General features: G+C 40.1%; 4 protein-coding genes across 4 annotated transcripts in view; all 4 read left to right on the top strand.

Moving 5' to 3' along the window:
* Positions 1-2,497: 2,497 nt before the first annotated feature.
* LOC100175480 (torsin-1A) lies at positions 2,498-3,684 on the top strand. Its single transcript, XM_002125033.4, has one exon. It carries the CDS (start codon positions 2,573-2,575, stop codon positions 3,602-3,604), a length of 1,032 nt encoding a protein of 343 aa, XP_002125069.3. The 5' UTR covers positions 2,498-2,572; the 3' UTR covers positions 3,605-3,684.
* Positions 3,558-6,007, top strand: LOC100177899 (protein RTF2 homolog). Its single transcript, XM_002124966.4, has 6 exons — positions 3,558-3,867; positions 4,094-4,170; positions 4,768-4,909; positions 5,064-5,193; positions 5,440-5,547; positions 5,607-6,007. Exons 1-6 carry the CDS (start codon positions 3,704-3,706, stop codon positions 5,814-5,816), a joined length of 831 nt encoding a protein of 276 aa, XP_002125002.1. The 5' UTR covers positions 3,558-3,703; the 3' UTR covers positions 5,817-6,007.
* A 109-nt stretch (positions 6,008-6,116) lies between these two features.
* LOC100180252 (phosphatidylinositol 4,5-bisphosphate 3-kinase catalytic subunit alpha isoform-like) lies at positions 6,117-10,329 on the top strand. Its single transcript, XM_004227228.4, is given in 3 exon segments — positions 6,117-6,311; positions 6,940-9,548; positions 9,551-10,329. Coding segments are annotated over 2 exon segments (3,129 nt in total). The 5' UTR covers positions 6,117-6,311; positions 6,940-6,949; the 3' UTR covers positions 10,081-10,329.
* A 528-nt stretch (positions 10,330-10,857) lies between these two features.
* LOC100185017 (GRIP and coiled-coil domain-containing protein 1) overlaps positions 10,858-11,177 on the top strand; it is a gene marked incomplete in the record, with an annotated part of 5,532 nt that continues 5,212 nt past the window's right edge. Inside the window, 1 exon segment of the mRNA XM_026839043.1 lies at positions 10,858-11,057. Coding sequence (XP_026694844.1) covers positions 10,970-11,057 — 88 coding nt within the window.

The following is an 11,177-nucleotide window of genomic DNA, read 5'->3' on the forward strand; positions in this document are numbered from 1 at the left end:
AAATACTAGAGTAAAAAAAATCAATAAAAACATGGCAGTTAAACCATCACAATACACCAGCATACATACCAGCTTGACAAATATACGACAATTCCTCCACCCCCGACACGGCGTTCCATTTTCCTTCAACATCAACCGCAACCTTAGCCATCAAACATTCGGGCACCATGCATATTTCCTTATCTATAATTTGCTGTGATAACAACAAGATATTAGTGCAACCTGCATCTAGCCCAGAGGTTGCCAGTTCAAGGCTCATCGCTGCTACCATTGCGGGTGTATGTGTTTTTGGGCAAAACACTTAACAGTAAACTTGTAAGCAGACACAAGGTGTATGAAACAGAACACCCGTGTTATAACAACTGTCGTTGCTCTACCAAGCGAGGATAAATAAGTTACATACGTGGTAACTTGTAAGCGGGCACGAGGTGTATGAAACAGAACATCTGTGTTGTAACAACTGTCGTTGCCTCCCATGCAAGGATAAACAAGTTACATACGTGGTAACTTGTAAGCGGGCACGAGGTGTATGAAACAGAACACCCGTGTTATAACAACTGTCGTTGCCTGCCATGCGAGGATAAACAAGTTACATACGTGGTAACTTGTAAGCGGGCACGAGGTGTATGAAACAGAACACCCGTGTTATAACAACTGTCGTTGCCCCGCCATGCGAGGATAAATAAGTTACATACGTGGTAACTTGTAAGCGGGCACGAGGTGTATGAAACAGAACACCCGTGTTATAACAACTGTCGTTGCCTGCCATGCGAGGATAAACAAGTTACATACGTGGTAACTTGTAAGCGGGCACGAGGTGTATGAAACAGAACACCCGTGTTATAACAACTGTCGTTGCCTGCCATGCGAGGATAAACAAGTTACATACGTGGTAACTTGTAAGCGGGCACGAGGTGTATGAAACAGAACACCCGTGTTATAACAACTGTCGTTACCCCGCCATGCGAGGATAAACAAGTTACATACGTGGTAACTTGTAAGCGGGCACGAGGTGTATGAAACAGAACACCCGTGTTATAACAACTGTCGTTGCCCTGCCATGCGAGGATAAACAAGTTACATACGTGGTAACTTGTAAGCGGGCACGAGGTGTATGAAACAGAACACCCGTGTTATAACAACTGTCGTTGCCTGCCATGCGAGGATAAACAAGTTACATACGTGGTAACTTGTAAGCGGGCACGAGGTGTATGAAACAGAACACCCGTGTTATAACAACTGTCGTTGCCTGCCATGCGAGGATAAACAAGTTACATACGTGGTAACTTGTAAGCGGGCACGAGGTGTATGAAACAGAACACCCGTGTTATAACAACTGTCGTTGCCTGCCATGCGAGGATAAACAAGTTACATACGTGGTAACTTGTAAGCGGGCACGAGGTGTATGAAACAGAACACCCGTGTTATAACAACTGTCGTTGCCTGCCATGCGAGGATAAACAAGTTACATACGTGGTAACTTGTAAGCGGGCACGAGGTGTATGAAACAGAACACCCGTGTTATAACAACTGTCGTTACCCCGCCATGCGAGGATAAACAAGTTACATACGTGGTAACTTGTAAGCGGGCACGAGGTGTATGAAACAGAACACCCGTGTTATAACAACTGTCGTTACCCCGCCATGCGAGGATAAATAGGTTACATACGTGGTAACTTGTAAGCAGGCACGAGGTGTATGAAACAGAACACCCGTGTTATAACAACTGTCGTTACCCCGCCATGCGAGGATAAATAGGTTACATACGTGGTAACTCGTAAGCAGGCACGAGGTGTATGAAACAGAACACCCGTGTTATAACGACTGCCCTTCCCCCTTACACAACGATAGGTTACATACATGTATATAACCCCCAGGAGTTAAACACATTACTGAGCAGCTTAAGCTTGAGTGGCAGCCTCCCCCATGAAACATACCTCCATAAAGATGACGACATCAACTCATCGTATCTACATTTACCACAAAGTGCCACACCCGTTAAAAATATATAACCATCAACATATACTTCATATAAAGCACATACATGTCGTGTTATTCACATCAATAAATTTTATATCTTCACTTTTTATACAAAGCATTGAGCTGCGTTACCCTAACCTTCTTCAAGTTTCAAATATTTTGTAACAAATTTTATAAAAAGTGTTTTTTTGTTGAAACATTTTTATATTTCATGACTATGAAAATTCTTTGTATATTTTCTAATTATGTAAAACAAAATGATTTCTTTGTTTGACACCATATCTTGCGTTTGCCTTACTAACACTGTGATGACGGCGCTTTTAATAAATTAACCGAATAAAAAAATCGTGTTTTAATGTTTGAAAAGGCAAAATTATCTGGAGAGTTTCGAAAATATCGGGGACGAAATAAAAACGATGTATATTTTGTGCAACACTGGATATATTCCTGTTGTGCAACACTGGGAATATATGACAGTTGTCACGGGTAAGTTACAACTTCGTTAGGTTGTAAACAAGGTTTTGTGAATACGCAACTTATTTATTATTTCTTTAAAAGAAAGTAAAGTTGTTACAGATGCTATTGTTTGATAATGGATAAGGTACATTTGTTGTGGATTTTTTTTTATTTACTTCCACATTGTTTTGCTTTCCTTGACCCGATATCGATGGGGGTGGTCGTCGGGACGGCTGCGACGTCAGCCCTGGTAATGGTAGCTGAGTTATCTGGTTTATCTTCGTTTCGATGCAAAACCAACCTCATGGAATGTTGTGATAAACATAATATTAAACCGAACATGACAGGGTTGCAACATGATCTTCGAACCAAACTATACGGCCAACATTTAGTTGAAAAAACTGTGTATCGCGCAGTGAAACATCACCTCGCCAACCCTAACCCATCGAAAGCTCTTGTGATGTCATTTCATGGTTGGACGGGCAGTGGCAAGAATTACGTCGCACAAATGATCGTTAAGAATTTGTACAGGAAGAATTTAGAAAGTTCATTCGTTCACGTTTTCAACGCTGAGGTCGATTTTAAACATCAGCAGAATGTTGGGGTTTATAAAGACCAACTTCAATCATGGCTGCATGGAAACGTTAGTAAGTGTGGAAGGTCCATATTTATATTTGACGAGATAGATCACATGCCAGTGGGGTTGGTGGATGCATTGAAACCATATATGAGCAACGAACCAGTGGTACACGGGGTGGATTATCGAAAAACTATTTTCATTTTCCTCAGCAATACTGGGGGTCAAGAAATCAACAAGAAATGTTACGAGACGTGGCAGCTGGGGAACTCACGAAGTGGTATCAAGTTATCGGACATGGAGGAGATGCTTGAACAAGTTGCGTTCAATGAGAAGAGTGGATTGAAGAATAGTGGTGTGGTAGAGAGGAATCTCATTGACCATTTCGTCCCGTTCTTCCCGTTGGAGCGCGAGCATGTGGAAAGTTGTGTGAAGGATGAAGTTCGAAGACTCAATGCAAGAAAGTTAACACCGAGTGAAATGCAAGAAATAATGGATGAATTACAATGGATGCCAAAGACTGTGCGGCTCTATTCTAAATCGGGCTGTAAAAAGATCGCTCAAAAAGTTGGGCTTGTAGTTCTAGATTAATCATTGTGTCTTCAATCATAAATGTTGTTCCATTAATCGTGCTGTATAATGTAGTTACTAATATTGTGTGCTTTGTATAGATTTAGTGGTTAAGTAATCATGGGATGCGATGGTGGTACCATACCGAAACGTCATGAACTGGTTCGAACAAAACAAAAAAGTGAAACGACCGAGAAACAAGTTGAACTTGATATGAAATGGAAATATTGTGTTTTAACAAACCAACTACTGACGGAACCAATCGTTGCTTGTGAATTGGGAAGGTGGGGGATTGTTGTTTATTTCATTCTCACTTTTGTTTCGATAAATTTGTTCTTCGTTATGTTTTTAAAAGATAAAAAAAATAATGTGATGATTGGCGTCGTTTAACAAAATATTTGCCACTCGCTGTTATTTAACCTTTAGCATGTTCTAATGACTGTCGTGTTACCGTTAATTAACCTTTGTTATTGTATTCGAACGGATAAACAATCACATTAATGTTTACAGGCTGTACAACAAAGATGCCGTGATTGAATATTTATTGGACAAAGATAAGGATAAACCAAAGATGGATCATATTAAAGGTGGGTATTCTGCATGCAACATAACATTGTAACCTCTGCATGCAACATAACATTGTAACCTCTGCATGCAACATAACATTGTAACCCCTGCATGCAACATAACATTGTAACCCCTGCATGCAACATAACATTGTAACCCCTGCATGCAACATAACATTGTAACCTCTGCATGCAACATAACATTGTAACCCCTGCATGCAACATAACATTGTAACCCCTGCATGCAACATAACATTGTAACCTCTGCATGCAACATAACATTGTAACCCCTGCATGCAACATAACATTGTAACCTCTGCATGCAACATAACATTGTAACCCCTGCATGCAACATAACATTGTAACCTCTGCATGCAACATAACATTGTAACCCCTGCATGCAACATAACATTGTAACCTCTGCATGCAACATAACATTGTAACCCCTGCATGCAACATAACATTGTAACCCCTGCATGCAACATAACATTGTAACCTCTGCATGCAACATAACATTGTAACCTCTGCATGCAACATAACATTGTAACCTCTGCATGCAACATACACCGCCAACCCCTACACATATGTTGGTGTCACTCACATATGTAAACCTGATAGGTTTAAAGGACCTTCACACATTAGTTCTCACCAAGAATCCATCATGGGACAACAAAGCTGAAAAAGGGGATTCTTACATCGATACAAACGCAGCTAAATATATATGTCCAGTTGCTGGCATTGAAATGAATGGGAGATACAGGTTTGTGATCAAACTATAATATATTTGATGTTAAATAAGTTTGTTGGTTGTGCTGGTCGTGCCTTTCATGAAAATATCATACAGCGTGTTATATACCAACTAAGTTTGTTTTAAGCTATGAAAATATTTTCCATAACAAGAAATATATCGACAGTTTTAGTTACATTGGTTCGTGCAACTGTGTGTTAAGTGATCGGGCGCTGAAACAAGTTCGCGACAATGTTTGTCCCGTGTGTTGTAAACAATACACCGTTGATGATGTCATAGTTATCAATGGAAACGAGGTAAAATGTGGTTTTATATCGTTATGAATTATAATAATTCTTGTTATATTTTGTTCAATCTTACCTACAACTGATTCCCACTTTGTATCTTTACAAAAACTATTCAAACAATTATATTTTACTTTATTAGAATTAACTACAATTCACCGAGTTTATTGTATGTTTTGCTGCCAATTATCTATGTTGTTTTAATTAATTTGATCTTACGCTATCGAATTCCAAGATAAACAACTTCATAATTAACAGGAACAGGTTTCCAAACTTGAGGAGAAGTTGTTGAAACGGAAAGAAATGAAATCGAAAAACGGGAAAACTAAAAAGAAAAAAGACAAAGTTGTCGTCGTTGAAGTATCGGTGAATCTTTGCTGCCACTAGTGGTAAATATTAAGACAAATAACTCGATTATTTCACAGGGCCCGTCAACATCCGGTGTTACATCGGACACGGTTCGTAATCTTTCATCCGCGACGACTGTACTCGGGGCAAAACACAAACTACAAGAAGAAAAAATATTTCAAACCAAAACTTTTAAATCACTTTTTACGTCTCATCCATCGGCTAAACGGGGCAAGGATAAAAATGGTCATTGGGTGACTTATAACCCCTACCATTACGCTGGCTAAATACCACATATCACCCAACATAATAATGGTTCGTGTAAACCCTCACATGTACAGTTTGTAATATTTTGTTTTTACCGATATCGCAAATTGTAATAAATGTGAATATTTTATTAAATGCACACAATATCAATTGTAAAGTTTCCATGTATTCAATAAATCTTTTGTTCGGTGAGAAGCCATCGCCGTTTAAACAATGATCTTGACTTTATGACGTCATAATATACAACGCTGGCGAAATCGCGACCAGCTTTCAGTGTTCCCGGGTAAGCTATTAATTTCCTTGAAACAGTTTAAACAACGTAAATAGGGAATAATTAAATACATTAATCAACAATCAAGGATATATATTTACTAGGATAAAGTTTTTGTCAAAAGTTATTTTTAAGTTTTGGATCTTTGAACGTTTATTTATAAGTTGCGCAGCATGTGCTAGTTGCTGCTGTACGTCTGCATTCATTAAATACGAAACGTATGCATTGTTTACGGTTTGAAAACGTAAGTATTTTGTTCATTATTCTTGCATATCTAGATGTTTGAGACCGTGAACTAATGATAGTGGGTTATTAATCAATTGTTAGCAACTATATTTTACTATTACTGCGGACTTATGTGTCCCTGGGTAAGACTAAGTCCAAGACACTTAACGCAATTGCTTCAACCCAGTGGTCACTAGTGGGTTGTCCAAATTGTCATAAAATAATCACCCACAAAGTTACACACGTGACTTGTAAGCAGGCACGAGGTGTATGGAACAGAACACCCGTGGGCCGTGTTATAACGACTGTTGTTGCCCCGCCATGCAAGGATAAGTAAGTTACATACGTGGTAACTTGTAAGCGGGCACGAGGTGTATGATACAGAACACCCGTGTTATAACAACTGTTGTTGCTCCACCATGCGAGGATAAACAAGTTACATACGTGGTAACTCGTAAGCGGGCAGGAGGTGTATGAAACAGAACACCCGTGTTATAACGACTGTCGTTGCCCTGCCATGCGAGGGTAAATAAGTTACATACGTGGTAACTTGTAAGCTGGCACGAGGAGTATGAAACCGAACACCTGTGTTATAATATAAATGTTGATTATAACCTGTGTTTTATTCTCACCATTATATCATCCAGATGTAGCAAGATGTCGCCTTCCAGTACGCATTCGTCAGCGTCGGGAGAACTATGGGGGTTCCCACTCATGCCCAACAAAGTTTATGTGGATATTTTCCTCCCCAATGGGATTTTTATATCGCTTGAAACTTCGAGGGAATGCGGGTTGTTTGAGCTCAAGGAGACGGTGTGGAACATGGCGAAGGAACAGCCGTTGTACGACAGATTGTTGGAAAATAACGCTTACGTGTTTGTTGGTGTCACCAAGGACGCCGAGACGGAGGAATTTTACGACGAACATCGAAGGTTGTGCGATATCCATCTTTTCCAACCAATCTTGAAGTTAACTGCTGCAAAGGGGAATCGAGAGGAAAAAATGTTGAAACAATCGATCACGCAAGCTGTTGGGGTTTCCATCGATGAGTTTGTGCGGAGAAGAAATCCTGAAGTCGATGATTTTCGACGAGATGTTGCAAGTTTCTGTAAAAGTGAGGTTGAGGCGCGCAACAGGTGTTGTGACCCGCATGCGTTGATTGCTTATTGCTACCCACCCAGAGTGGAACCATCACCTAAGCTGCCTCTGCACACGACCGAGAATCTACTAAGCAATACAAACATAGTGATCCGTGTGTGGGTGGTACAGGAGAATTCCTTCCAAACCCACGCATCAGTGTGCGTACCATGCGATACAACGCCCGCCATGATCATAAGTGAAGTTGTGAAAAAGAAAGTTTTAACTTTTAACAACTCGCAAAGTAATTCAACCAAGTCGATAAACGAACATTATGTTTTGAAGGTTTGTGGCTTAAATGAATATCTGGAAGGAAATTTCCCAATTTGTCAATATAAGTATATCCGTCAATGTGTAAATCGTGATGAGCTGCCCGATGTTATGTTGGAGTCGGTGAAGCAAGTATTGGCGAAAATTCCTCCCCACCTGCCATATATGCAACCTAACATTAATAAACATAAAAACAACAAAGAATCACGTCCTCCCATCATGTCCCATATGTTGACGCAAAACTTTAAGTTTCTCGTGAACATTGGAATTTATCTGAACGTTGGTGAAAATTTGTACGTTTACGCAAATCTTTACCACGGAACTAAACCTTTATGCGAGGGTAAGAAGACGGTGGAGTTGGGGGGGACGGAGGCGCCCAAGTGGAACCAGTGGCTTACGTTTGATATTAAAGTTGCCGATATACCGCGATGCGCTAAACTATGTGTTGCTGTGTGTGGGGTGCGTAGGAAGAAGGATGAACATTGGCCGTTAGCGTGGGCGAATATACCTTTGTATAATTACACTGGTAAGTTCATACAAGGCCAACATACAGTAAGGTTATGGCATCCACCCTGCCATATGGATGGGATGCTTAACCCTATTGGTGTCACCGGTTCAAACCCTATGAAAGAAACCCCATGTTTAGAACTAGAGTTTGAGGGGCATCGAGCAAACGTGGAATTCACGCAAACCAACGAGGGGTTGATTGAGGGAGATTATACAGAGCTTGCGTTTGATTCACCCCCCCTTGATGATGGGGGTGATTTGAAGAGGTTGATGAACATCGTTTCACGCGACCCACTTTCCCCCCTCACCCAGGACGAACGTATGTTGCTATGGAGATGTAGGGGACTTTGCAAGGAAATCCCACAATCGTTACCCAAGTTGTTACAGTCTGTAAAATGGGAGGATCGGGAGTTGGTGAAAGAGTTTTACTCGTTGCTCGCTTCGTGGCCACGTCTGCCACCGGAGTACGCTATCGAGTTGTTGGATTGCAAATATCCCGACCCCAAAGTTCGAAGGTTTGCCACCGAGTGTCTAGATGTTGGATTGACGGACGACGGGGTGTTGAAGTATCTTCTACAGCTTGTTACGGCGATCAAGTTTGAGTTTTACCTCGACAACTCACTGGTTCGTTTCTTACTGAAGCGAGCCATTAAAAATCTTAGGATTGGACATTATTTATTCTGGCATTTGAAATCTGAGATGTACGACGTACAAGTATCGCTACAGTTTGGCTTGCTACTTGAGGCTTACTGTAGATCATGTGGTCCGTATCTCGCACAACTGGTGAGGCAGACAGAGATTCTCACCAAGCTGAAAAATGTCAACACCATCTTACAAAAAGATGACAATATTTCACAAAAAGCACTCAAGGAATATTTGTGTAAACCTGATTATCAAGAAATCCTTCAAAACAACCTTAGCCCACTCAACCCAGCCTACAAGTTGGAAAATCTTCGAAATAATTCATGTGAAGTCAAATCATCAGCGAAGCGGCCGATAATCTTACAGTGGCACAGCGCGGATCCACTTGCTCAATATTTCCAACCTGTACACGGGATATTGTTCAAGAATGGAGATGATTTACGGCAAGATATGCTGACATTACAAGTACTAAGGGTAATGGATGAGATTTGGCAGAGTGATGATTTAGATTTGTGTATATCGCCATATATATGCATATCTATGGGACATAATGTTGGCATGATTGAGATCGTACAAAACGCTGAAACTGTAATGAATGTGCAGAAGAAGGGAGGGGTGGTTGGATCGTTGCAACTAAGGAACGGAACGTTACATCAATGGTTGAAGGATAACAACCCTGGTGAGAAGCAATATAACAAAGCTATTACAACTTCACTCGGTCATGTGCCGGGTACTGTGTTGCTACATTGCTCTTGGGTATTGCTGATAGACATAATGATAATATTATGATAAAGAAGAACGGACAAATGTTTCACATCGACTTTGGACATTTCTTGAACCATAAGAAGAAGAAATACGGGATTTGTAGAAACCGTGTCCCATTCGTTTTACCCGGTGACTTCCTAAGAATAATTTGTCGAGGTTCCACAACAGAGCTATCGAAAACTTACGACTACAAACACTTTGAGGATCTTTGCTGCCGTGCTTATTTATCGATTCGATCGCGCGCAAACTTGATTATCAATTTGTTCTGCATGATGTTGGGTGCAGGGTTGCCAGAACTTTCCTCGTTCGATGACATCGAATACATTCGTGCGTCGCTTGCTGTGGAGAAAGATGAAACGCAAGCCGTCCAATATTTTCGAGATTGTTTGGCCGCAGCACAAGATAAACAATGGACAACCAAAGTCGATTGGGTTTGCCACGCTGTACGTAACAGTGTGCGAAAGTAAATCATAAAACATAGTACGTCTGTTTAAATCAAGTTCAATATTTGCGTCGATTACTATTTTCATCATGTTTTAATGTATAGCACGTCGGCTTGCTGTGCCAAAGTAAAGTTTCAATGGTTATTGTTCCATATCAATCAGCATATTGATCGTCGTTGGTACTTTTAAATATGTTTGCACCGTTTTAACTAAAGGTGCGATTGCTCTTCATTATATTATTGTCGATTTAAATACATTGTATTAAACATGTTGTATCAGCATTGTTGTTAGACTGGGGGTGTAGCCATCTGCAAGCTTGTATAATATTTAAGGGGGGCATTCGTGGGTATGAAGAGGTATTAGTTCAATTATACGCTATGTATTAAACCATAGCACTATTCAGTATATTATGATTAAACATGGTATGTACAGTAAATCTTATAACCACACCAAATATACCAAGCACATGTAATGTGCATAGTAAGAATATTCATGGTATATTATTTATTGGGGGATTAAGGCTTAAAACAGTAAAAGGTTTCGAAATATTATTTTGTAACAAAGGTAATTCATCGTTTAATTGACGCAAACAATGGTCTTTATGTGAGTGGTAATGACGTCATATATTCCAGCGATCGCTAGGACACGGATGAGTGCACACAGTGCGGGTGTGTTTATGTAAGTTATATTTTGTAGTGGTGTTTGGAATAAACAGGTTATTGGTGTATCATGTATGTGTGGTGACTTTGTATAACTATTCGGTTGTTCCTATATTACGTTGGTTAGACCTATATACTAGTTATACAATATAAATAAAGATTGTTCCCTCAGTTAAACCAATACAAACCTTAATATTGTTCATATAATGTATCTGGTTTAAGTTGAAGGTATTTNATCGACACAACTCAAGAGAATGTTTAAGTTTAACAAAAACGAGGAGCTTTATGATGTCATAGATAAACAAAAGGATCAGATAAGTCGTTATGAAGGCAGGTTGCGAGGTGGGTTCGCGTGTGATGTATAATATGTGTTTGGTGTGGTTATCAATGTATGTAACTTTGTGGNNGTGGTTGTTTNTGGTAGCCAGTGACGAGCTTNTGAGCCCCGTAACCACNTGGTCT

The sequence above is a fragment of the Ciona intestinalis genome, unplaced genomic scaffold (genome assembly GCF_000224145.3).
Source record: "Ciona intestinalis unplaced genomic scaffold, KH HT000145.2, whole genome shotgun sequence".
NCBI classification, from domain to species: domain Eukaryota; kingdom Metazoa; phylum Chordata; class Ascidiacea; order Phlebobranchia; family Cionidae; genus Ciona; species Ciona intestinalis.